General features: G+C 47.2%; 1 protein-coding gene across 1 annotated transcript in view; it reads left to right on the forward strand.

Annotated features, from left to right (window-relative positions):
- The window catches only part of TOX2 (TOX high mobility group box family member 2), a 146,019-nt gene that overhangs the window by 55,312 nt on the left and 63,536 nt on the right, over positions 1-27,171 (forward strand). The window contains exon 2 of the mRNA XM_027883335.1: positions 4,454-4,519. Within this exon, the coding sequence (XP_027739136.1) occupies positions 4,454-4,519 (66 nt within the window). The remainder of the gene's footprint in view (positions 1-4,453; positions 4,520-27,171) is intronic.

Consider the following 27,171-nt stretch of genomic DNA (forward strand, 5'->3'; position numbering starts at 1 on the left):
AACCTGCTGCTCATCTCCCATGTCTGGTCCAAGATGGTTTTGTCTCTTTTGGAGGGAAATTTCTGCTCCAGAATCCACCTGAGTCTCCTCCCAGGCATCTCCTGAAGTGTTTTCCCATCTCCTCTTAGGAGCTGAGATTCCCAGGTAGGAGCACCAGACTCCTCCAAGGAAGGCACCCAAGATGGTTTTTCTCTTTTCATGAAACCTTCTGTGTTCTGGCACAAGGATATAAAAGAGATAAAACTGGGAGGCAAGTGTTTATTGCTCTGAGCAGTAGGAATCATTGGAAGCATCCAATTTGTTCTAACTGGTCACTCAGTATCTCCTTGAAGATGATGACTTTTAGTTACTGCTGGATTTGTATTAACAGGCCACTTTTTCTAGCTCCAGATTCTCAGTGGACTTGCAGTTAAGGTGCTCTGCTCTAGTATTGCCAACAGTGAATGTCAAAATTTAGGTAAGACCCCCTCAAAAAAACAAAACAAACCAAACAGACAAACAAACAAAAAACCAAAACAAACAAAACAAAAAACCAAAACAAAAAACCAAACCAAAACAAAAAAAACTCCACCACACATAAATTAAAATTATATTACATAAAAAGTTTGGAAGGTTTCTGAGATTTTACAGGTATAGAAGCCATTCTGGCATGAGTCCTGCCAACATATTTCTTGCAGAGTTGAGGTTTTCTTCTCAGCTCGTGGCTCTCAGGAAATAAGAGGGTGTGATGAGATTCATAATAAATTGTACAAGCTGGCAGTGCCATCCATGAAAAAGTAACACCTTCCTGGGATCTTGGCAGGAGGTTGTGTTTCTTTCCACTGGGTCCTTCCCAGTTAGCAAACATTTGTTCTCCATGTTTGCTCAGAGCCAGAGATCCCACAGCTGCTTTGGGGTCTGTCCCAACTTGCTGCCTGCATTTATTTTTCTTACTCATTTTCATCTTGCTAACATGGGATCTATGTGACCTCTCGGCACATTTACAGGTTTGAAAATAATGTTGTAGTGCAAAAATAACAAACCAGAGAGAGTTTGGCTCCTCTGGAAAAGATATAGTAAAAGAATTATATTTTTAAGTAAATTCTCCGTGAAAAACTACATTTCAGGGGGTGTTTTCTGCCCTTTTATCTTTTGCTTGGACCCAAAATACACAGTAGCATGTCCCACGGAGAGGTGCAGTTGTGGAGGCACAGCTTGGTATCCATTAACCCTGATGTCCTTTGGACTCTCCCTCTAAATGGGGTTGGCAGCATCCATGTGCTTGTCCATTGGTGCCAGGAAAAGTCACCTCCTGTGGCACGAGATGGGGTCTTGCCTGTTCTTTGGCTTGGAGTTTGTCACCTGCAGAGAAGGGCATTTGATGGTGTTCATTTGACTTCATTGCCAGAATTCATGTGAATTTGGGCACTTTGCTCTGAGGGTCCCTTTCCCTTTCCCTTTCCCTTTCCCTTTCCCTTTCCCTTTCCCTTTCCCTTTCCCTTTCCCTTTCCCTTTCCCTTTCCCTTTCCCTTCCTTTTCCCCTTCCCCTTTTCCTCTTTCCCCTTCCCCATTCCCCATTTCCCCTTCCTTTCTGCCTTTCCCCTTCCCTTTTCTCTTCCCCTTCCCCTCCCCTTTTCCCCTTTCCCCTTTCCCTTCCCTTTTTCCTTCCCTCCTCAAATTCGTGCTCATTTCATGCAGGAGAGGGTGAGAATCAGCCACAGCCACTGATTTGTTTAATGGGCTGCCTCTATGAGCCAAAGAATAATAAAATTAAGTCATTACATCAGAGCAAAAGGGTGATTAAGACAACTGCACAAGAGTATTTCCCTTTCAAATTAGGGCTTGAAAGTGATACCTGCCACCTCACATGTGCACACTGTTCAGTGCAGGTTGGATCAGTTTTGGGGGTACGGAGGGTGAAGAATGTCTGCACCAAGTCTGAAGCCAAAGGAGAAAGAGAGGAAGTGTTCATAACCAAAGGGAAATATTAAAATGTCTGTTTCTACCGTAAATCTACCTGGAATGATGGGGTTGATTGTTTTGAAGTGCATTCTGTAGCAAAACAATAATGAGAAGAGGGAGAGCACATTACTTATCTGCTCTACCTGGCTGGTGTATAACAGGCAAACATCTAATTGAAAAAAACATCCTGATGGGAGAATTTCTAATAAATTTGTTTTCACCCCCATAGCCTGGAGGAGAGGGGAAAAAAATCCAATCAGCAGTGGGGAAGTTCCAAAGTTTCCATTGCATTTCGAGTCTTGATTTTCAGGCTCGTTGCTCAGCCTGGCAATCAGAGGAACAGTAATTCTGAAGGCAGGATTCATTACAATTGTTATGAAGGCATCAAAGGCAGAAGGAAGCATGGAGTGGAGGTAGGGGAATAGTAGAAAGCCATAAAAAAAAATACCTTCTGACAAACAGAAGGATACGGAGAAAGAGGGTGCTTGTCCTGCCCTGGACCTCCCCTGTGAAGGATATTTTTTGCTTGCCAAATCTAACTCTCCGGGTGACTTATGTTTTCTGGAGAAATAGGTTGTAGCCGGGTGGGAGTCGGTCTCTTCTCCCAAGAAACAAGTGACAGGAAGAGAGAAAACTGATCCAAGTTGTGCCAGGGGAGGTTTGGATTGGACATCAGGCAGAGTTTCTCCACGGGAAGGGTGGCCAGGCTGCTCAGAGTCCCCATCCCTGGAGGGATTTAAAAGCTGTGTAAATGTGGCACTTGAGGACATGGTTTAGAGGTGGCCTTGGCAGTGCTGGGTTAATAGTTGGACTTGATGGTCTTTGAGGGCTTTCCCAACCTCAGTAGTTCTGTGATTCTCTCTCCACTGACCTGTGCCACCTCTTCTTCCAATTCAGCCACGTCTGCTGGGGTTGGTCGGGTTGTCAGAGGGTACAGAGCTGGTTGTGGGCTGTAGAGCTGGTTGAGCCAGCTGGAACTGCACTGGCAGGAGCTGGCTGGGCCAGTGATCATTTAACAGGTGGAGGGACATTCAGTTAAAAGTGGGTGGCACCTGGCTGCCTTCTGGGAGAGCTGTGAGCCCATGGTGCTGCTGATAGTCGCTGCATCCCACAGCTCCTGACAGATTTAACAGAATCCAGCATTTGCACAGGGATCCCTTCCCACCCTGCTGCAGCTGCTGCTGGCATTACTTAATGAGTGTCACAATACCTGCTCCAATTTTGCAGCTTTCAGTTGGTTTGCTCTGCTATCCCAAAGGATAGTTTGGCAATTAGAGGGTGTCTGAGGGCGGGCAGAGCAGTGTTACCCCCACTTGGCTTTACTAACTCTGCTGAGTTTAATAGCTAATCCTGTAGCACTGCGAGAAATGGAAGTGTAATTAATTGTCTAGGCTGAAAATCTTCACCTCGTTTTATTTAGATTTCTCTTTTATTGCTCTTAATACAGCCAATTTCTGTTAAGGCATAACTGGTATCCGCTTCAAATCAGAGACTGAGAGGGCATGCAAGAGTGAACAACCTTCAATTCATCATCCTGCTCGTAAGGGCAAGAGGGTTGGTTCTTCCTCTTGTTAAGTACAAGGTGTCACTCACAGCTGGTACCTCCATGCTCGTCTCGGGAGTGTTTTATGGCACAGCCCGTTTTTATTGACATAATTAATTTGTGAACTCAGCCTTGAGGACCGGCCCCAGCCATACCCCGAGCCGGAGACAATCCTGGAGGGCTTTTTTTTCCTTCCTTTGGAATCGGGGCAAGTGAAAAGCTCCCGTTGTAGCTAATTAATGAGACGAGTTGTCGTTCTCCACGGGGGTTTTGTAGCCTAGAAAGTGGATTAGCAGCTGGGAGTTGGGTGTTTCCCAGAGCTTGGGCTGCTCGGCCTCCTGCCCAGCCCTGTGGAGCCACAGTCCTGGCAGAGCAGGCAAGGGAACAGGAGTTGGGGGGGAATGTGTTCTGGCAGCCAGAGTGTGCAAACAGCAGCAAAATCAAGATGGGAAATCAGGCTTTGCATGTAGACCCCCCCCTGTACACTCCAGAGTGGTGTTGCTGGTAGCTGTGGTAGCTTTGCTTCGGTGCTAAGGGGTACATGGAGGTCTGGGAGAGCCTTGAATGGGACCTGCCTGTCTTGGAAATTTCCATTAATGGAAGTTGGCTTTTTACAACTGATTAATGGTCTAGTAGGAATTTTAGCAAGAGCTTTTTTTTTGGGTGATCTTTGCTGTAGGGCACATCTGTGGGTTTGCACACGTTTGGCTTATTTGTTTGAACCTGAGTGATTCATTCCTTATTTCACTGAAAAAAAGGCCATAACTGTGCTGTGTTACCATGTCCCATTGCAGTAACCAGGATGTAAGTGTGCTCATACATGCTCCAGAGTTTTAAAGGAGCAGCTCAGGATTTTCCTCTGGGAATTTTAGCTCTTGCTGTGAAGAGGCAGGAAGGCATTTGGGATGCACATGACTGTGGTGGGCAGATGGCATTTCACTGACTCTTAACTTTCTTTTGCCTCTCTAGTTTGATGGAGAGAACATGTACATGGGGATGAATGACAACGCCCAGGAGTTTCTATCTGCCAATCAGGTAAGTGTTGGTTTGCTGGGGTGGGAGAGTGGTGAGATTTTTAGGGGAGTTAGGCTGTGCCCCAGCACAAATTCTAGGAGCTGTCTGTTAATCTTCTGCCCTGGGCCATCAGGAGTGTCTGTGGGAAAGGTCAGCCTGGCTGCTGCTGAGGAGCAGTGTTGGATGCTCTTGGTACAGGGAGTGGGATGCACTTGTGTGCCAGTGCTGCTGTGAGTCACCAGAGCCTGACTTAGCCACAGCTCTGCCACCAGAGAGGCTGAGAAGCTTTGCCTCACCATCCTTCACTCCAAATGAAGATGCAGTTGGTGTTTCTGGACACAGTGAAGCTTCCAAGTATTGTGTGTAGCTCAGGTGTCTCCTTCCCTCGTGTGGAGTATTTCCTGTAGCTAAATAGATTAACAGTTAGGGGAGAAAAAGGAATCAAAGGTTTCCTGTTTTGGAGCTATAAACCCACATGTGGAGGACCAGAATAGAAGGTGTCTTGCAGGTGCCTGAGCCTTCTCTGGTCTTGGATGCATATGGAACAGACATGTCCATTCACTGAAACCCTAAACACGTATGTGGGTTGGAACATGGTGATCTTTAAGGTCCCTTCCAACCCAAACCATTCTGTGATTCTATAAAGTTAAGCCCATGCTTATGTCCTGCTGAGAGGGAAGGACTTCAGCACGTGCCTACCTGTCCCCCTGACCAGGAGGTGAGAGCTGGTCCCATGTGCATCCCCTGTGTGGTGACCTGGCATGGGTAGAGCGTGCTGGGTACTCAGTGCACGTTCAGGGTGCTGGAAGCATCTCATCACATCCAGCCCTGTGAGGGAAGGTGAAAGGTCATTGCTAATACATTTCACCATCCCCTTTTTGGGTTGTGTTGGGCCATTTTTTTGTGGGGGCCTGTTGACCACAGTCACACCACTCTGTGTCCCTGAGGTCTGCTGTGGCAGTGCTGTGGGTTACCAGGCGAGTCATCCATGGTGAATCGACCTCCAGTAACAATGGGGATTAAACTATGGATATTACACTGGAAACAGGATGAAAACCTGTAGTTCACTTCCTTAGAGCCCAGCAGTGTGGTGTTGGCTCATTTCTTGGGAGAGTTGTTCCTACTCTGGCTGTGGAAGCAGGCACTCGAAGTCCCTGCTGCTGCAGAGTGGGGAGAGGTTGTTCTTGCGTGAGAGGCATTTCCAGGGTGGGGAAGGAACAGCAAACTTTGTGCTGTTGAGTGATTCAGCAGAAACAAATATGTAGTCAATCAACAACGGCGTGTGGTTGATCATTAGAGCCAGGAATTGCCAGAGGTTGAGTAAATACAGAAAGGAACAGGGTGAGCCCAAACTGTCCCAACCAGGGGTCAGCCCTGTCCCCCTCCCCAGGCTGAGCAGATCCTATGAGCAGGTGGTGGATGCTCATGGGGCACTTGTCTTAGACCCTCTGCTTTTAAAAACCCCCAAGGGACAACTATTTGACAGCCTCATCAGGAAGGGTCATCAGTGACCCTGGCCATGATGCCCCTGCAGGATCAGACTGGTCTTGGGCAGAACCATGGCCAGCATGAACCATTTGTGTTTCCTTTTTGGCCCCTGTCACATCCCACTTCCCCCATGGGTGGGCATAGGAGGGGAGTCAGAAGTGATGCTGCAGGTTTGGAATAGTTTGCTGAAGCACAGTTGAGGAGGAGAGTTGGCTTCCAAAGAAAAGCAAAGGTTGTCATGTGGTGGAGGATTCATGTACTGGGTTTGATCCTGGAGAAGGATCAACCAAACCAGCTTAGATCCCTGTAACCTGGGAAATAGGAGTTAATTCTTATTTGTTCTCTATTTACTTTGGAGTAGCAATTAAGGATGAAAAGGGAAGAAGTATCTTTCTCTTAGCTGAGGAGGGGCAGGTACCTCCTGCTACAGGGATAGTTGTGTGCATGGAGGATGTGTTGCTGCTTTTTCCATCAGCAAAAGCCCCATGGGAAGTGAGTTGGAAAATAGATGGGGAAGTTTGTCTTGCCTTGCATCTCCAGTTGTCCTCCCTGTGCTGGTTTTCTTGGGACAGTCAGAGAGGAGATGGGAGTGGGACCAAGGGGTGCAAGGGCAGAGGGTGGCACCTGGGGCTCTGTTGGGATGGGTGCCCCTGTGGGATGCTGCAGTGACCCCCTATAACCTTGTCTAGGGTTCCAGGAGGGTAGTGGGAGGGAAGGTGAGGATCCAGATCCTGCCCTGAGGTGTGTTAATGGTGGTTCACACCCAGCATGAGCTTTGGCCCAGGAGGATGGGGAGCAGCCTTCCTCCTCACCCTCACTAGCTCATCCTCTTCCTTTATTCACCTGCACATCAGGGCCTGTTTACCAGAGAGCACTTTATAGCCCCAGCCATGCCTTCAGTATAATAACACAACTCTGCTCTTTAAATGGGGGCTCCAGGTGGATTTTTATTGTTTGCTAAACCTGTTGTAACCCGAAGGAGTACATTAAACAGCAGGAGTGGGGTTTCACAATCCCTCTTCAAAGGCTGCTAAACCACCAGCCCTGCACAGCACACATGCACATGTGGGATCTGTGGGGACAAAGGCAAATCCTACAGACCCAATACTGGAACCATCACACTGGTGGGTTGGGTTCTTTTCCTCAGTCAAGATCCTGCAGCCCCCTGGCAGCAGCCTTATTTCAGCCCCTCATCTGGTTTTTGATCTTGAGGAGGTTCTGTTTAGCATGGAGGAGAGAAGACTCCAGGGAGTCCTTAGAATCTTAGAAGAGAACTTAGAACCCCTTCCAGTGCTTAAAGGGGCTCCAAGAGAACTGGAGAGGGGCTTGGGACAAGGGCCTGCAGTGACAGGACAAAGAGGGAATGGCTTCCCACTGACAGAGGAGAGGGTTGGATGGGATATTGGGTAGGAATCCTTCCCTGTGAGGGTGGGGAGGCCCTGGCACAGGTTGCCCAGAGAAGCTGGGGCTGCCCCATCCCTGGACATGTCCAAAGCCAGGCTGGGCAGGGCTTGGAGCAACCTGGGCTAGTGGAAGGTGTCCCTGGACAGGGGGTGGAATGGGATGAGCTTTAAGGTCCTTTCCAAAACAAAGCTTTCCAAGTTTCTCCAGTTTCTCATGGCAAGAATGTATTAAAGCTGGGATCAGGGTTCACTTGCCTCTCCTTCATTACCCCCTGCCCTGCAAAGCTACTAACCTGGGGGGAAGAAGAAAAAGCAAAACACCCCAAACCCCTCATAAACCCCAAACAAAGCACCATCCCAAACATGTGAAAGCAGGTGACCTGCTCCTTCCCCTCATCTTCCTCATTGGGATGGCTTTTGTGTTATGGCTGCAGTTCTTGTCATCCCAAAGGGGTTGGTCTCAGCTGAGGATGAAATGCAGAAATAAAGGAGCCAAAAAACATAATGAGAGTGCTGACTGATCCAGGCTTACACCAGAACAACCTGCTTGGGGAAAATAATTCCTCTTGTTCTAGCAAATAGGAGGGACATTTGACCCCAGAAGTGAGTCAAATGTGAAACGTAATTCAACCCCAACAGAGGCCAGAGTATAAATGCAACTTGACATCTGATCAAACCATCGCAGACATTTGACCCCCGAGATGAGTGAGGTATCTCTTGTGTCTCATGGAGTTGGCAGAGCGTCATTCCTCACCCCTGTCGATTTTCTTTCTTTCTTCCCCACTCCTCTCCCCAAAGAAAGACAAGGAACTAAGTAATGCAGAAAAATCCCAAGGAATGGACAGATTCCCAACCATAGGATGTGCTCTGAAAGATGAGTAAAAATGCGATGGTGCTGGTGAAAGAAATAAAAACACGCACAAAGTCAGTAGGAAAAGACATTTATTAAGGCCTTTTGTGATAAGGACAGTAACACTAGGAAAGGGAAAGATTGGGAAATTCCACGTGTCGTTGGACAGGAATGAGGTTGCTTTTATTTGGCATCAAGACTTTTGCACTTGCAGGAAGAGTCCACGGGGGCTTTATAAAAATGGATTAACTGCAGTTGGGAATACCCTGCAAGAAGGTATCATCCTTTCACATTCTGGGTGAATAAATGCAGGAGATGCCTTGCTGGGGAGCTGGGGGTGATGTGATGAGGGTGTGGGAACCACCGGACCCTGGCACAGCTTTGGGGACTGTTGTCCCTTGGCTTGTTGGGAGCAGGGATGTGACTCTACCCAGTCCATGGGGGGATATTTTGGAAAGCTTTTGGGGTGGTGTTTGTCATATTTTTCCTCTCTCCATGAATATCTCTGTCTGCTGGCAGGGCAGCGGGCAGCTTTGAAGGAGGAAAGAGCTGAGTATTTATCAGTGGACAGTTTGGATCCCGTGCTCTGACTAATCCCAGGAGCTTTCAGTGGGCAGCTTATTCCAGCTGAGCAATCTGCCTGTTTCTGTACCAACAAGTTAATTTGTGTGATTCCTCATGGAAAGGCTGTTAGACATCACTGTGGTTTGTTCAGGCCAGGGAGATGCATCGGCATAAACAGCTCTGGGCTTTCAACAGTCCTTATCAGTCCCTTCCAACCCAAACCACTCTGGAATTCTGGGACTGAAAAAGCAGGATTTCACCCAACCCTGGTGAGACACCTGATGCTGATGATGTCAGGTGTCTCACCTGGAGTGTGGAGCAGCAAGAAGGTCTTTAATTTGGGCTGTGGGCCTTAGGGCAAGACTGGGTAACTTGTGACTGGGACTGCTCACACTAAGAATGTAAATCCAAGGGCATAACCATGTTTGTGAGGGGCAGCACGTGTGTGAAATAGAAGGTGGGTTTTCTCTGGCTGTGTGTGAATCAGGGAGCCCCAGTGAGTGCAGGGGTTCTGCTGACACCCCGAGGGAGATGGAGCTGAGAAGGATGATGTTTGTAATGTGCACACACGTACACAGCCATCTGTCTTGATGTGCCCCTCTATAAATGTCAGTGTGGGGTTAGACACGCCTGCCCCTTTCCGCACTCGCGAAATCCGTCTGCGGATGTATCCGTGTGCTTGGATGTGTATAAATCAACATTTATCTACTGTATCTATTGCCCTTTATCTCTTTACCTCCATATATCTCCGAGCTGGGGTCTGTATTAGCCATAATAGATACAGTAAGTCGCTGATCTGGTGGGTCAAATGGTCAGGGCTCTTTGATCAGCCGTCAGGATACATTACCACCGGGGCCTCCGGTGGGGCTGGAATTACAACTTACATTTGACTCATTTCTGGGGTCAAAACGTTCCTCTTATTTGATCGAATGACAGAAATTGCGTAATTTGTATATATCCCTGAGCCATATGTGCTCTGAGTGCCACTCTAATGTGTTTTATAAAGGCACAGCTGTCTTGGTGACTTATTTAAAATGGGATTTTGAAGTAGTGTTCTTGCCATTTAATGTCCTCATTCAGGGTTACACAAGGTTTATCAAATAATAAATAACATTTAGAACATTGGTTTTAGCATAACAATGGGCTTGCTGGTTATAAGGAACTGGACGGTACAATAAAGCTGTGTTTGGTAAATAAGCAATAATGTAGAAAGCAAGTGATAGTGTAATTAGAAATTAATGATGTGAGGGAAGCTATGGATGCCTTCCTCATGTTCTGCTAACACTCCAGACTAGACAGAGCTCATCTTGGCAGCCTCTGCTATAAAATATGCCTTCAAACCTTGTCAGAATGCTGGCAGACGTGCTGTCCTCCCACCAATCTCAACTGAGTCGCAGCAAGATGTCAACAGTTGATAAAATAAACCTGGATCTGGGGCAGATCCACATGAGTGCAGGGGGTCCCCATCCCTGCTGGGGATGACAGTGGTCCTGACATAGCCATGGAGGCTCTGGGCAGTGTAAATGAAAGATGTGGGCCATCCTCCCCTCATTCTTGCTCCTTCCTCTCTGGTAGGGAGCTGTAAAATGGAACTTTGGGTTTCCCTCCACCAGTGGCCTTGGTGGTGATGCTCTGTCGCTGGCAGTGAAGCAACAACATGCAGTTGCTTGGGCTTAACATGTCAGTTGATTCCAGACCTACCAGCTGTGTGAATCTGGAGGAGTTTCCAGCACTTTGTTCATCCCACAGGGTGCAGCACGTTGCTTATGGCCAGCACAACCACTGCCTCGAGCCTGGGATTGCTCCAGAAGAAAGGCTGGAAGAAACCAGGAGACCATACCTGTGGCTGAGCAGTTCCTTACAATGATCCTTCTCTTGAGTCTTAAAGTCTGCACAGAAAATCAGAGCCCAAGGAGAGGTTATTCTTTGTGCAGTTTCCACTCAAGTCCCCTCATGAACTTTGGTGTTTCTAGTGAGTCCAACAGTCTTTGCACATGAAGAAAGTTGTTTCAACTTTCATAGAATCACAGAATGCTTTGGGATGGAAGGAACCCTTAAAGGTCACTGAGTCCAACCCCTCTTATAATGAGCAGGGACATCTTCAACTGGAGAAGGTTGCTCAGTGCCCTCTCCAAACTGACCTTGGATGTTCCCAGGGATGGGACATCCACCACCTCCCTGGGCAACCTGTGCCAGTGTTTCCCCACTCTCTGAGTAAAAAACTGGGGACACATGTTTTGGGGTCTCCACATTCTATTCATTTTGGCTGTTGGGTGGCTTGTTGTGCTGATCACAGGAACAGATGATTGTCAGAGGCTGGTCAGTGTCAGAGAAAATCACTTATCTAAGTGAAGGGTTTAAAAAAGGGGGAACTTGTTCCCCTTTTTAAGGGGGGCATGGAGAGCTCTGCTGCTCCTGAATCTCCACCAGTCTTCTGCTCCTTGGACTTTACTCTCTTGTGTCTGTGCAACGTCTTGGTCTCTTCCAATCTGCAAATAGTCTGTATTTTTGAAGTCTAGAATTGACCACAACAGGGGCAGAGCACACCTTAAAGTAAATAGCTGATGACTCCCCAGTCCCTTTGCAATGATACATTGCAAATACTGCAAGAACATACATATATATATATATATGTATAAAGACCCCTACTGAAGAGAAGTGAGAGGTTTATATAGATTCAGGGTTGAAAGAGGATTACACAGAGTTTGGCAGTGCTGGGACTGCAGGCCCCCATGCTAAGATACAGATTTTGCTCTTTCCCTGCTGTTCTTTGAGTAATACTGTATAATTTCATGTGTTGTGCTAGAGAATAAAAAATAGAGGGAAGACATTGATAGATACTAAATGCCTTTCTCAGCAGACTATTCAGGAAGAATCTCATGTACTATTTTAGAATGAACAATAGACTGTTACATGTCATTTATTATAATCAGCAGCTAATGGAAACCCTTCCAGGCGGGGTTTGGGAGTTGAGCACAACCACAGCTGATGATCCAGCCTTGTGAATTTTGCATGAACTCCTGTGTGACAGTGAAATTTTTGAAAGGTACAGTCAGGAAGTGATTCCTGTAGCTTAATCATAGCAAGAGAAGTTTCTGCTGCTGGTGAAAGGCTGGCTGCAGTGCTTAAATAAAATAATAATAATAAAAAATCCCTTGGTGTTACAAGCAAAATGAGCATCAACCCTTGGTCTCAGGGGACTCCTAAGTTATTAGCAATAGGGTGTTTGAAAAACAGCCACCAAGCATCACAGAGTGAAAAGCTAATGTCACTGAGCAGTTCCTAGACCAAAATGGATGGTCTCTGCTTCTGTTGCATTTACTCTGGGCGAAAAAAAAAAAAGAAATAGCATCTTAAACAGCTGAGGATGCCTGTCAGGTACCCCAGAGTATCTTGTAGGGACAGAAAGCATTGAAGCTGCCGTGGTGGTTGAATTTCATACGTAGGCATTTCATCAGTGAAATGAGGTTCCTGAATAGATTTGGGTTTAGAGGCAAAGGCAGGGGAGAGAAGTTGATCCTCAGGTGACTTGGAGCTCCCACACCACGCACTCCGTGACTGACAGCCTGAGGGCTGGGCTCAGCACCCACCACTCTCCAAGGTCTTTCCAGGTGACCACAGCCAGCTCAGCCCTTGGATCAGTCTTAGCAGTAACCTTTCCTTCCCCTTCCTGAGGCTTTCCGAGGTTTTCTGGGATCTGAATCAGCTCAGAGATTGTTTTTGAGCCAGTGGTGAAGAGTGTGTGTATTAAGCAGCACACCTGGTTGTAGGCCTTGGTCTGTGAGGTGTGGGATCAAAAGGTGCCTGAGGCCCTTCAGCCAGAGCTCTGATTTCTTTTGGGGTGAAGTCTGTAAGCAGTGGAACATTTACAAATTGATAATAAAAATCCAGTCACTGCAGAAGAGTGGTGCAGGGCTGGAGGCAGCACAGCTGGAGCCCTGGGGGCTGGGGACATGGTGATACACATACAGAAAATATTGGTATCGAGCTGAGTTATGATGAAGGGTTGGGTATGGGTGCTTTCTGGTGCCAAAATGCCATGATGGCCACGCCACCAGTGGGGCTGAAGGAAAAGAGGACCCTGGATTCCAGAAATTCCTGTATGAAGAAGATGGAGTAACTGGGACTTCTTCAGAGCACCCTGGGGCACAGCTGAGGTCCAATTAGACTGAACAACTCTGAAGGGGGATCTGCTGGTGGGGAGGGCGACTCCTGTGGCGTGAGGACACGTGGACTGGCTGTCCAGCAGTGCTGCTGAGCTTGTAAAGCCAACAGCTCATAAACCAGCAGCAAGTTATTAGAGGAAGGCAGTGTGCAGTGTCCCTCAGCCAAGAAAGTGTCACTTTATCAAAGACTTCCCACCGTGCTCAACGCTGCTGTAAAGGGCCTGCTCATGGTGTACACAAGAGCTGCTGCCCTTGGTGGTCAGCACAGCCCAGGGCAAGGTGGAGACCTGCACGTGGGGGAACCTGGGGCAGCTCTGGAGGGAGCAGGTCAGGTTAATGTGGTGTCAGGTTAATATGGTGCCTATATGTGCTAATAAGCCCCTGCCAGTGTCCCTTTGGTCAGCTGCTGCTGCTCCTGGTGGGGTGCTGGGCTGTCCTTGAGTGGTGACTGCCACTTCAGCCAAAGGCAATCCTGGAGCTTTTATCCACAAGCTGTTTCTGCCTCCAGATCCTCATGTTGTGCTAATTCCTCACTGCATGTGCCCTGAATTACCTGCTGTGACACAGTGTGACTGGGAGCCAGGTCTGGGCATGCTGGATTGATGGTGAGCTCTGAGAGTTCAGTGCCAGCTGTGATGAGCAAGGATTTTTACTGTGTCTGGCTGGGGGGTTTGGGTTTGGCTCCTGTAATGAACCTCTGGGGAAAACTGTGTTTATTTGTGGAAATGTAGCACCGTGGGCCACAGGAATGTGGAAAAAAATACCCAGCCTGTTGCTCTTGGAGTTTCCTTTCCCAACTGATTGATTACTTCTTCCCTTCTCATCGGAGACCCAGCCCGAGCCAGTGTTTGGGTCTGCTGTCACAACACAGTGATTAACTGAGGAGCCACTTACTTCCAGCAGGAAAGCATTATTTTCCACTTCAGCTCGGTATGAAGGCCTGTGCAGAAAGGAAAGCCCCTCTGTTGCCTTGGCTGACAAGAGAACGAGCCCTTCTCTCTCTGTGTCGGCTCTGGGGCTGCCCTGGGCACGTGGAGGGCTGGGCTCCATTCCAGCCCCACGAGAGCCTGATCAATCTGAGCTTCTGAATCATCCACAGCATGGCCAGCAGGACTAGGGCAGTGATTGTCTCTCTGTGCCTGGCGCTGGTGAGGCACCTCAAGTCCTGTGTCCGGTTCTGGGCACCTCATGACCCCACAAAGACATTGAGGGGCTGGAGCATGTGCAGGGAAGGGAACGGAGCTGGGGAAGGGGCTGGAGCAGCAGGAGCAGCTGAGGGAGCTGGGGGGGCTCAGCCTGGAGGAAAGGAGGCTCAGGGGGGACTTTCTTGCTTTTTCCAACCCCCTGACAGGAGGGAGGAGCCGGGGGGAAGTCGGGTGCTGCTCCCAAGGGAACAAGGGACAGGACCAGAGGAAATGGCCTCAAGCTGTGCAAGGAAAAGCTCAGGTTGGACATCAGGAGGAATTTCTTCATGGAAGGGGTTGTCAGGGATTGGAAGGGGCTGCCCAGGGAGGTGGTGGAGTTCCCATCCCTGGAGGTGCCCAAGGAACGACTGGACATGGCACTCAGTGCTCTGGGCTGGGGGACAAGGAGGAGATCGGGTACAGGGTGGACTCGATTGTCTTGGAGGTCTTTTCCAACCTGAATGATTCTGTGACCCTGTGATCTCAGGGCTCTGCAGGTCCTGGAGGATGATGGAGCCCTGCACTCAAGAGTCAGGCATTCACTCCAACCCCTCCTCACTCCTGAGGCTGGGCAGAGCAGGGGACCCCAACTGGTTGGGAACAGCGTGCTACCAGTCCTTTGTGCTTCTGCTCCCTCAGGGAAGGTGTAGATCTTTCCCCCTCAGGTGACACACCAGGCCAGGCCAGTCAGAGCTACGATGGGAACTGAAAATCAGAGGCAGTTAGGGATTCTCTAGTCTTTCACAAGGCTGTGTGCTCTGGCTCTGGATCCAGCTGAAGGATGGTCATCACAGCAGCCTCAGCTCCTGCTGGCGTGACCCAGAGTTCCTCCTTTGGTCCGTGTTCCATCTCCTGTATCACAGTTCTGCTGAGGACCCTGCTGGGTCTCACCCATCAGTGACACTCTGCTTCCACGATCAGCAGCCTCTGAGCAAGCCTGAATTAGATTTATCTCAAATCCAGCAAATCCATCAGCAGCTATCAAAAGTGCCGGATGTGATGCTGTATAGCTCAGGTCTATACATCTGTGTACACTGTAAAGGGCAAAATATGACTTGGCTTTTATTACTTTAATTAAAACATGAGTGAAGAGTATGAGATTCATATTAAATTGCATTTTCCTGGCTGCTGTGTGAAGGAGCCAACTGATCTGATTACCATGAAGATTACAAACTATCAAAGTGAAAAAGAGCTTTTTGCAAGTATTTCATATTAAACCTTCAAACATAACACTTTAAGAATAATTATAGTTGTATTACTGGAAAATGATTCATGAATTCTGAATAAATATAAGACCCTTAAAGGGAAATGTTCCAAGACCATAGTTTTCATTCCAATCTGATGAAATTTTAGTATCATTTTGCAGCTGTAGAATAAAATGAAAAAAAAAAAATATGTACATATACTGTATTGAGTATATGTCAGACTAAACTAATGAGATTTTTTTCATCAACTCCAAGCACGCACACAGACAAATGGAATAGCCATCCTCATTTTCTGTAATAGAAAGCATAGAAAGAGAAGGCAGAAAGGATCTTACTGCTCACAAGTCTTTATTCTACCCTTGATTGTTAAATAATATATTTTAAGTTCTCATATCTTGCCTGCAGAATGTTTGAACTGACACTAATGGGTATATAGGAGAGAAGAGTGAGCTTAAAGAAAAAAAAAAGTGAGGAAGGGCTAGGATTGGGAATTTTATTAGTATTCCCAGTGGGCTGTAATAAAGATACTTTTCACACAATACAGTGAATGTTTACAGCAGACAATTTAGTTTCCTTCCAACAATTATGAGAGAAATTGAATCTCAGGAAATGTTAGTTTTTGCTAAAATTAGACATAACAATAAAGATACCCCTGGAAGTTTATTAAGGGAGGGGGAAAAAAAAAGAAAAGCCATCAGTCTCTGGAAGACAATTTAGCAATTTTATTTTAAGAATTCCAGATGACTTCTAAACAAAACCACACACCTACGTGGCACTGAGAGCTCAGGCTCCCCATGGGGCCTGTTTTTCTCCTGAGGAGCCTTTTTTTTCCCAGGCTTCAGGAATTCCTAGTGTATTTTGGCAGCAAATACCCGAAAGGTGCTTGTTTCCAGGCTGGAGAGGGATGCCCATCACTTCTGCAGGTAAATGGGCAGATCACGTTCTTCTTCATGCAGGTCGGGGTTCTGCAAGCCTGGGAACCCACACAGGGATCCAGAGCAAGTTATTGGGCACTTGAAGTGCAAGTTCAGGAATTAATTTCTCGTGCTCACACAGAGATGCTGGCGATCAAAAAAAAAAAAAAGCTGCTCTGTAAAGCACAGAAAACTCTGGAGCTCTCTGAGCAGCTCATGTGATGGTGTTTAATTTTTGAAGCGCTGCAATTGGAACACGCAGCGTAGTTCTGCTTGCCCTGGTTTCCAGATTTCTGCATCAAGGGATGCTGCAACATCCCTGGTAGAGACAGCTATTTTCTCCTGCTTGTGTGATTTTCCTTTTGCCCCTGCAATCCTTGGTTTCTGACTTCTGCCTCACTCTGTTCCAGTCTGGAAAGAGATTCCTGTTATTTGATATCAAGAATAGGGAAGGGATGGTACAAGGGGTGATGAAAGCTGATACAGCTTAGTTTGAGGCCAAGCCTCTCTAGTGATCTTCCTTGAAAGGCTCTGTCCTGTTTTGATTGTATTTGGGGCAACACTGGGCTGATACTTTTTGGCAACACCAAGTGGGACTCTGGAGGTGCCCAGTTTGGTACCAGTATTAGCAATAGAAGCACTTGGCTCTGGATTGTCACAGGTTTATGGAATTATCTAGGCTGCCTGTGGGGTGGGATTTGAAAGCTGGCAGATGCAGCCCTTGAGTACACTGGAAAAATGTGAATTTTGGCTCTGTTAACTGTGGCCCCTGTTGTGCTCAGAGCCTCCCCTGCCTCTCCATCAGCATCTCTTCCCCTCATTTGAGCTCTTCCACTTGTATCTTTTTCCCTTGGAATCTTTCAGGTTCTACCTGGTGTATTGTAAACTGGTAAAAATAATACAGAATCCTCTCCAGCTTCTTAGTGAATAAAATGCTTCAGTTGGTTTGGCTTCCATCTAGTTGGGGTTGGTTTTTTCTCTGCTTCCTTCATGCCTTGCATGTTAGATTTGGTCTTGTGGTCATGTGATGAAGGTTGTGCTGGTGTTGATATGAGCCCTCTTGCACCTTCATCTCCTCTGCAAAGCTATTCCCTGTGTCCACAAACGCTGTCCATGACCTCTAGAGCTGTCAGTGCCTACAATGGTCCTTTCTCACCACCAGCCTTGGTTCCTGCTACAGGCTCCTGGCTGTGAGCAGCAGACTGATGTCCTGGCTGTTTTTCTAGATGGAAATTTGTCATGACTTTAGGAAAGCACTGCTATTTTGATTGTTAATGTAATGGTTTTCCTTTTTGCCTTGCTCCTGAAAGGACAGTTCCTACTCTCACTGCTCATTTTGTCCACATTGCTTAATGCTTTAGAAGGAATTTGATGAGTATCTGTGATCTGGGACATAGATAATCCCCCCACATCAATGTGTGTGTTCCTGCCTTTTTGAGATACCATACATAAGCCTGGCTTTAATAAAGAAAAAAAAAAAAACTTGTTAAAATTGTTCAAGATAAAATCTGTTTGTTTCCCAAAATTCCTATATTGGAGGCTTAAGGCTGAGATTTTCACACCTACTCTGGAGCTTTGGATACTTGGCTCTGCACCATGTTCCAGTTCTCACAATTTTGTCACAAGTCTCTTAGTGCTTCCTGCTTTCCCTAACAGCCCAGCACCTTTGTGCTCCTGTGACACGACAACTCCTGCTTGGGATAAGTGAGGAAAAGAGTAAAAATTTTGGAGTTGTGGTTGTGGAGGAAGAGTCATAATTGTGGCGCTCAGGAACTCAGCAAATGCAAAGGAGGTAGAGGGAGATCCTGGGTGGTTATCACAGAATCATGGGATGGTTTGGGTTGGAAGGGACCTTAAAGACCATCTTGTTCCACGCCCTGCCATGGACAGGGACACCTTCCACTAGACCAGGTTACTCCAAGTCCCATCAAAGCTGGCCTTGGACACTTCCAGGGATGGGGCAGCCACAGCTTCTCTTACCTCGACCATCTCACGGACTGGCAGGACTGCATTTAGTGGGAATGGTGGTATTCAGTCAAAGGTTGGACTTGGTGATCTTGGAGGTCTTTTCCAACCTTAGTGATCCCATAATTCTAAGATTCTCTGACTGGCACATTGATGAGCTCCACATATTTAGGGCTGTAAGGAGTAAGACATCCCAATCCCATGAGGGAGTCTTACCTCCCTTGGCCAACCAAACCCGATCAGTGAGACTGGAACCGGGTAGATGTTTTTCCATCTCATCTCGGGGTTTGGTTTGGCAGAGCTGCTTTGGCACTTCTCCCCTGTGCCAGAGCCAGATTCTGGGGCTGAGGGTCTTCGGGATAACGTGGAAAACTGATTTATTGCACTGGTGATTTCAGTTAATTTCCTTTTCCCATTTCGGCAACTTCCTGGCAGTCTGAAATGTTTTGCGGTGGATGGATGGGTAAAGAATTTCAAGCTGCTCTTAGGGATAAAGAGGAGGGAGGGGAGGGAAGAAGGTGGCATTTTACAAAGCATTGATATGTTCTTAATTTTAATAAAAGAAATATAAAAAAAGAGGTAAACAGCACCTCAGCTGCTGAGGCGACAGGCGCTTAAGCAGCACTGAATAAATACATAAAAATATATTTGCTGAAGGCATTTGTTTTTGGAAGTTTAAACATTAAACATGCCTGCTTCGTCTGATACCATAATAAAGCAGGGATGTTCAAAGAGCCATTAGTGGTGCTCTGACTACAGCTTTACATCTTCACTCATGTACCAAGGAAGCTGCGTTACATCAGCAATGCCTCAGTGAGTTTTGCCCCCAGAAGGGAGAGTAAGTGAATTCTGGGAGGGATTTCAATGTGGGCTAGGGGTTTTTTTTTGGTGCATTTCCCCTTTCCTATTGATGGACGTGGATGTTTTGGTATTGTTCCCTTGTAAAGTGCTGGGGCAGGTCCAGGGGAGGCAGCAGCTCTGCCTTTGTCCCTCTATCCCCAGGCGCAATAAGTGCTGGCTCAGGGCCTGGTGAGACAAATAAACAGGTTTGTGTATTTAGGTTTTTAAATTACAGGATAAGGAGGAACACAGATACTCAATCCATTAAGAAATAACTAGGTGGGTGATTCACTACCATTTGTGTAAATGGCACTAACTCTGGTCTGCCTGCACAATTTATTAATACTTCACGGGAGGAAAAAAAAATTATTTTAATCTCATAATGGATGATGAGCTGTGAAATTGCTTCTGCAGCAGCTGGGCACCCTGGGGGAGGTGCTGGATTGCACCACATTATGCAAGCCATCCCCTCCTCTCTGCCTTCCTCGTGCTAATCACACACGTCAAACCTGGGCAAAGGGGAGGGAGGGGCTCTGCTTCTGCTGGGGTTTATTATTTTTTTAGGTTTTAGCACACAGAGGTTTCTTCTCAGTTTGCTTTTGAGGTCCCAGATCCGACTTGGGAAGCGTGAGGGCTCAAAGATGAGTACATTTTTTTTGAGCAATGCTTTGGGCTTTCCTCGCAACCTGAAATAACGAGAAATTCAGCAAATGTACCAGGTCTGACCCAGGTTGTGATGATTTACCCTGGCTCATCCCCTTGCTTTGCAGGGGAGGGTACCAAGCTGGTCCTGCTCTTTGCTTTTGTAGCTTTGGGCTGGGACCACAAACAGGACCAACACTCTGAGTGCTGTGGAGTTTCCTTGGGGCAATGTAAGGACAACCTGGGGTTAAGCACTTTGGTTCTGTGTGGGAAGATGGTGCACCTGGGCAGTGATGGGAGCAGACCAGGGGTAGTGTAAGGCCATTTAGGAAAAAAAATGAAGATTTTTTTCCCCCTTAGCAAGCACGTGATGGAGTGTTCTCAGGTGGACACGTGCATCTCATGCCTTGTGCACGCCAGTCCTCCTGGCCGCAGGTGTGCAAGGACTGCACAGAGCTTCAGTTCCAAATTTGTGTTTGCTGAGAAGAGCAAAACCTAAAAAAAAAAAACAAACAAAAACCAAAACCACCAAACAAACAAAAACAAAACCACCAAAACAAACACCCCCCACCCCCCCCCCAATAAACAAACCAACCAATCAACCAAACAAAAGGAAACAGGGAAATTACCATGAGCAGGACATGTCCTTTGAGATGAAACTGTGAAAAACTTGATGCAAACAAAGCATCCAGGCACAGTGTGGCTCAAAGGGTTTTTTTTTTTAATCCCTTAACCCCACACCTTCAGTTTGGAGCATAAGGGAAATGATCCAAGACAAAATCTGAAAGGGGACAAGCGTGGTACAGAGTGTAGTTTCCTTCCTGCTCTGGGTCCTTCTGGCTTGACTGAGGGCGGGTTGAATTAATTTCTTAGAGTGCTTTTCACTAATTCTTCCTTGCCTGAGCTCCATTACTGTTTTCAGGCCGTCTTATCTGCTGACCTGCTTACAGTGCATTATACATCATTGTGTAACATACCCCGGGCTCAACACACACCACCAAATCCATCCAGCCCAACAATGGATTGCTGTGAGTGCACTGAGCTTATTATGCAAGTTCAGCGTGCCATGAGACAAAAAAAGGCAATTATGTAAAACCTGTACTCAAATAATTCCCCGAAATGCGTGATGTTCTTGAGTAGAATATGATATTCCTTGTATTCACTTCCAGGCAAGATATGAGGAAAGAAAAGAATTTATATGTGTCTGGCCTAGTCAGTCTAATTTTAGATCCCATTGGCTCCTGCCTCACTCTATGTGCGGTCCCTTTAATACATTTTAAAACCAGGCAAAAATCATTATAAACAATTTTAAGGAGGCTGATTGTGAGGTAGATGACAGAGGCTGCACTTTGCCACCGTGCAGCAGAGCTTGCACATCTCCTGGCTTTCCCTGGAGCGCTGCCACGTTCACTTTGAGAGACTGGGGAAGAACACAGCCACAAAAAACACACACACAGGGAAATGAAACAGTCCTCTTGTCAGTGTGGGTAGGTAACTTAAAGGTAGATGAAATTAGATATTACTACAGGTAATCCAGGAGCAACTGTGCATCAGGCGTGCTTCACAGCCCTGGCCCTGCATATGGAGATACAACACAGGGATTTCAGGAGCTCTGGTTGTTGCTGATATTTGTGTAAACCAATACTGAAAGCTTCTAAAACACTGTCAGCAGACTTTGAGCCTTGCTATCCCGGCTGGATGAGGCTTGGACCAACCTGGTCTAGTGGAAGGTGTCCCTGGCCATGTCAGGGGGTTGGAACAAGATGATCTTTACAGTCCCTTCTGACTCAAACCATTCTGGGATTCTGTGATCTGCTTATTTGGGAGTGGAAGGTCTTTGTTAGAGGGACATGGTATTGTCATACAGAGTTGAGCCTCCTGAGCTGGAGATTGTGGGGGGTTCAGATGTAGCAGTTCCATGTGTGCCATGATGTGAATATCCCAGCGTGGATCAGGGCAGAGGAAGGTGTTGCCTGGGCATGCTCTGCCTGGTGAAAATGTCATTTTAGAGAAGTAACAACAGCAGATCTACTTTTGGGTGTGTTTTGTACCTGGTGAACTGCCTGCTGCTAAACATTGATGTCAAAAGCTTAATAGTGGTGCAAGGAAGGGAAAGGGCCATGAAACCACACGAGGCGGGTGAAAGGATGGGGTGAATTGTTCTGTTGTCTGGGATTTTTCTCTCTCCCCCAAGATGCTGGCAAGCTTTGGCCAATTTTTAGGTCACCATGTTGACAACCTGCTGGTCTGGTTGGTTAAGTGGGTCTTCAGTTCTTGGGAGGACAGTATGCTGTCATGGGTTTCCATTCCTCCTGCAAGTGGTTTAGAGAGCTTTTCTCTCCAGGATGTACCTGGTGGCATGAGAAGGTGGATCTGGAGGGATAATTGGTCCAGCAGGTTCACCTGGAGCTCCCTCTAGGACATGCTGGGGGTCTGAGAGGGTCCTACCCTGCCCTCTCCTATGAGGAGAGGACTGCCTTGCCACGAAAGAAGGAAAGGCTTTTCACATTTTTCTTCCTCTTTATTCCTGGGGGTGTCCACTTCCAAAACTCATTTTTTTGCCTGTGCCACGGGGGAGTTAGAGGTCTGTCTGCCTCTCTTCCCTCAGAAGGATAAATGCAGCATTACTAATCCTTTGTATACCATTGCCTGCTGCACTGCTGCTCCATGCATGTCTGTCTGCCTTTATGGAAACCGTAACCTTTTCCTGAACCAGAGATTTTCCTGAGCAAGAGCCCTTTGGGATCTGAGTGGGCTTTCCTGGATACGTTTTTAATAAACACAATAATTTGACTGCAAACTCATTACCTACCCCCCCGTTTGTTCTATGGGATAGTCATTTCCATGCCTGCAAAACCCACTAACTCACAGGGCAATCAAAGCAGGAATGACAACCAGGATAAAATTGGTATGTGTTGTGATAAACCAGTCCATCTTCAGCATCGTGCACTGTAGCTTTATATATTGCCTATAAATAATGGCCTCAAAAAGATATTAAATCTTTAGAAAAAATCAAGCCTAATTGTAACTATATTTTTGTTTTCCATTTTGGTTTATGTACAGTATATGACTTCTGCAGAGACATTTTTATTCCAGGAAAATGACAGGCCAACAAGAAGCCATAATTGCACTGATTTTTAGAAGTGCCTGCATTACTACAGATCTGATGTACTGCAAGACATGAATCAGAAAAATTCTATTAAAAAATCTCTTGAATGGCTGACACAGGAGTATTATCCACGATGATTAATTTGACTTGGTCATTATGAACACAGACAAGTCTGACAAAATTGCATTTCATTCCCCACTGAATTCATAAAATCACTATACACATAATAAGAAGTTATAGTTCTCTGCTATCCACTATTCTTGACAGGATTCCAGTTCTGGATAAGATACTGATTAAAAAAAAAATAGAAAGTAGAGGGAGTTGGGAGCTTTTTTGAAAGCCTACAATAGGGCTGATTTCTTTTGCTGTAAATTGTTCATAGGACTCCATTATTTTTAGCTTTTTTTTTTTTTTTTTGTGAAGTGGTGATGCAGGTCAGTGGCAGCTTGGACAATACCAAACCTCACTGTGAGCTTTTAGTGACACGGGAGGGGATGCAGCAGAATTTCTCATCCTGAGTGCCAAGAAGCCCTGTGGGGCTGTGTCTGAGGACATGGAGCAGGACCATCACTGCTGCTGCCTCTGCTCAGCCACAGCCACAACCAAATCCTTGGCCAGGTTGAATCTCAGGGCTTTTCCCATCACTCACATGATTAGTAATGACTGGTGCCTTGTTCTTCGTTTCCCACCCACATAACGGAGGTACCAACGGACAGAGAGTCCCAGGAATGTTGTTTCTGGCTTTGGTAGGGTGTAAAATAACCCCCCAAAACGCAGAGTAGTGTGCATGCCTCCCAGAACTTTGTATTTCTGAGTGAGCTGAGATTTTCTGTTCCCTCTGAGTATTGCTGGCTGGTTTCCTTCACAGCCCCATCCTGCTGAGCACCACAGCACCACATCACAGCCGTCCCTTTGCCCCTGTGGCAACTGCCCAAGGGGATCAAAGATTATTAGGGCAAGCAAGAATGTTTAGGACCCTGATACCTCCCTTCTGGGCACACGTGGTTTTATGAAACACACAGTGTTTTATAAAACTTGTAGAAAAGAGATTTTTTTTTTTTTTTGAGCTGTCAGATTTGGTCAAAACCATCCAGCAGGCTCGGCTTTGGGAAGAGCCATGGCTCCAGGACTGCATGGGATCTATAGGAGATGGGAGAAAGTCAACTCATGTGAAGTTTAAAGGTATAAACATCCAGCTAATTCAAAGCCAAAGCTGTCCAGGAGTGGTGGGGTTGAGCTGAGGGCTGGCTTTGAGCTGCAGGTGGTCATGGGGTGCAGAGTCTGCATCAGAGCAATGCCCACACAGTGGGAGAAATGGAGAAAAACAGGGAATGTGGAGGGGTGAGCTTGGTCTTTGGGTCAGCCAGCACTTTTTCAGGATTTGTGAAGAAAATAGTTGGGGTTGTTCAGCCTGTGGAAGAGAGAGCTCCAGGGAGAGCTTAGAGCCCCTTTCAGTGCCTAAAGGGGCTCCAAGAGAGATGAAGAAGAACTTTGGATGGGGGTCTGAACTGACAGGACAAGGGGAAATGCCTTAAAGCTGAAGTAGATTAAATTTAGTTTAGATATGAGGAAGAAATCCTTCCCTGTGAGGGTGGGGAGGCCCTGGCACAAGTTGCCCAGAGAAGCTGTGGCTGCCCCATCCCTGGAAGTGTCCAAGGCCAGGTTGGACAGGGCTTGGAGCCACCTGGCCCAGTGGAAGGTATCCCTGTCCATGGCAGGGGGTTGGAATGAGATGATCTGTAAGTTCCCTTCCAACCCAAACCATTCTGTGATTCTATGATTTCAAACCCCACTACTCTGGGTATGGGAGAGGAGCACAGAGGAAGACAGAGCCCACTTTCCCCCAGGTCTCCTGCTGCTCTGCTGTGCTCCCAACCTCTTCCTGAATATTTTGCAGGCCCTTCCAAGGTACATTTTATGTTCATGCAAGAACTCTTTTTTCTCTTTTCAACTGCATTCCTATAGAAAAAAACCCGACCATGCGAAAATTAATGTAGCAGAGGCTGGGAACACTTCAAAGACAATTTGTAGATTGTATGTGACTGACTGTTAATAAATACTTCTTTACAGTATTTATCCACCTCTACCCACATAATTCATTGGCCCTGCTATTCGCACTCTGGACTCTGTGTGCAAGGATGAGGCAAATCAATTTCCATTCCTAAGACCCAGAGCTGCTGACGCGGAAAATCAGCGCTGCTTCACTTCTTGGCACGGGGCTTTGGGAATCACAGGTGTGAACACAAGCCCTCTGCCGTCCCTCCCTGCAGGAGGGGTGCCAAAGGGGTCCATACCTCTGCCCACAGCCCCCCTGGGTCACCCCACAGAGAACTCTCCTCCACTTCCCTTGCTGTGCCCAGAGCATTTTGCTGGAGTTTGCAATGTCCGAGTGATTCCCACTTTCTCCACTAACATTTCTGTCCCTTTGGCTTCAATGCCTTGAATGAACACAAAACCTCCGTGATTCCCATTCTGGAAAAATGTATCAAAATCCCCTTCTTGCAAATATGACTGTGCCTGTGTGAGTAATGTGTGGTAGGAGAGGAGTTTGGAGGCTTTTAAGGAAAAATGGGTAGTTGGTCTTCAGGAAGTTTCAGTTTTAACTTTTCATGGTGTTTGGACTCTTTTCCTCTTTATATGACCCAAGGTCCTCTTTTAGGTGTGTGTAAGAGAAGTAGGGACTGTGTGTGTATGACAAAGCCATCCGTGTGCTTCTCTGGCTTCTGGCGTGATTTGATGCATCATCTTTAGCTTTGGTAGGATCGAGGTACCTCAAAATCCACTGGTTTTCTTCATCCCCTTCCCAAGCTGCTCTGTGGTGCCAGTGGGAGAGTGCTCTCCCTGCCACAGCCCTCGGCCCTGGGATTGGGGTCCTGCTGGGATTGGGTTGTGGGGATTGCCATCACTGCTCATGGGATAGCATGGGCACCCCATAAACTCCATCTCCTCCCTGGTGTTTGTGCACACCAGGACCTCAAGCCCTAGTCCTTGGTCGTGCTTCTCAACCTCACAAACAGCAGTGTTTTCCTCACTTTGCAGGTTTGCCAGACTGGTTTGGGTCTGTTTAGTCCATCCCACCTCTGGAGTGTCAAGAGGGACACGATGAGCTTTTGCATTGGCTTCAGGAAACACCCAGTTAGCAGATGAGGGATGGTGCCAGGTCTGTGGTGGTTTGTGTCATCTGGATAGATCACACAAGCCTACGTATTTCCTTGAACCTTACCAAGAACAAATGTTCTCTCTCAGGCTCATATTTAATGCTGAATGTTATTTGACAGGGCAAATATTTACCTGCAATAATACTACAAATCTTTATCCTTCTCACTGGGAATAATATTTCTCTGAGTCAATGCTTGGCTGCAACTCCTGGATCCTCACAGATAATCACACAGAACATGACTCAGTGGAGAATTGGGGTCACTGGACATTTGCCATTCTGCCATGGAGGAGAACAGTTTCCCAGATCCTTGGTCAAGTCACGTCCTCTGTGATTAATACCAATGTGCAGTGCAGACATGATGCTGCCTGGCTGTGGAGTGTTTTGTGGAGGAGAATGGTGCTTTCCTTCCCTTCCAGGAGGGGAAAGGTGGGAGAAAGGTAAAGGCTTCATTTATAGAAATGTTCAATACTAGTTATGCCCTCCCGAGTCACCTGCATGCAGATTTGTGGTGTCTTTTCGAGCGTGGCTGTGGCTTTGGCTGAGGCACAGCTGGTCCCTCAAGAGCTGCACAGCATTAAGATGTCTGGACAACCCTTGGCCTCAGACCAGCTGAACATGTGGAGCCCCTGGGTGCTGCACAGGGATTGGGAAAGGGATCTAAACCTGCCTTCTCTTCACTGAGGTTCCTGGGAGCGCTCCCCTGGGGATCAGGGAGGTTTTGTTAGGGGGTGACTGGTGGGAGTTTGCCAGGGCTTGGCTTTATTTGAGTTCAGGAGGAGATGCAGCACAGGAGGAGAAGAAGCAGCAGCAGCAACATCAAGTGTGGTTTTAGTCTGATGGCAGAGGGTGTGCTGGGTCACAGTGCCCATCTCATAGCGCAGAGGGACACCCAGGGCACGAGGATAACTCACAGATGTGCTCCATGTGTGCAGCAGAGATGAGCCACTTGCCATCAACAGGCCGGTCCCCAAAGCTGCCTCCTGCCTGAGAGCTTTCTCCTGTAGGTCCTGGGGATTTGGGGTGCCTCCTATGCAACTCTCTCTCCCTCTTCTAAAAAGCATCAAGGAGTGCAGCAAATCCAGGAGATCTTGGCGCATTGTCCCTGTGGTGAGGAGCAGCGCTGGCAGGAGGCCACATTGGGCTGTCTCCAAGACCTGATGGTTCTTAGGAGCACAGGTTGTGC

The sequence above is a fragment of the Empidonax traillii genome, unplaced genomic scaffold, assembly GCF_003031625.1.
Source record: "Empidonax traillii isolate 1590-97213 ecotype Southwest subspecies unplaced genomic scaffold, ASM303162v1 scaffold124:size1682992, whole genome shotgun sequence".
Lineage (NCBI taxonomy): Eukaryota > Metazoa > Chordata > Aves > Passeriformes > Tyrannidae > Empidonax > Empidonax traillii.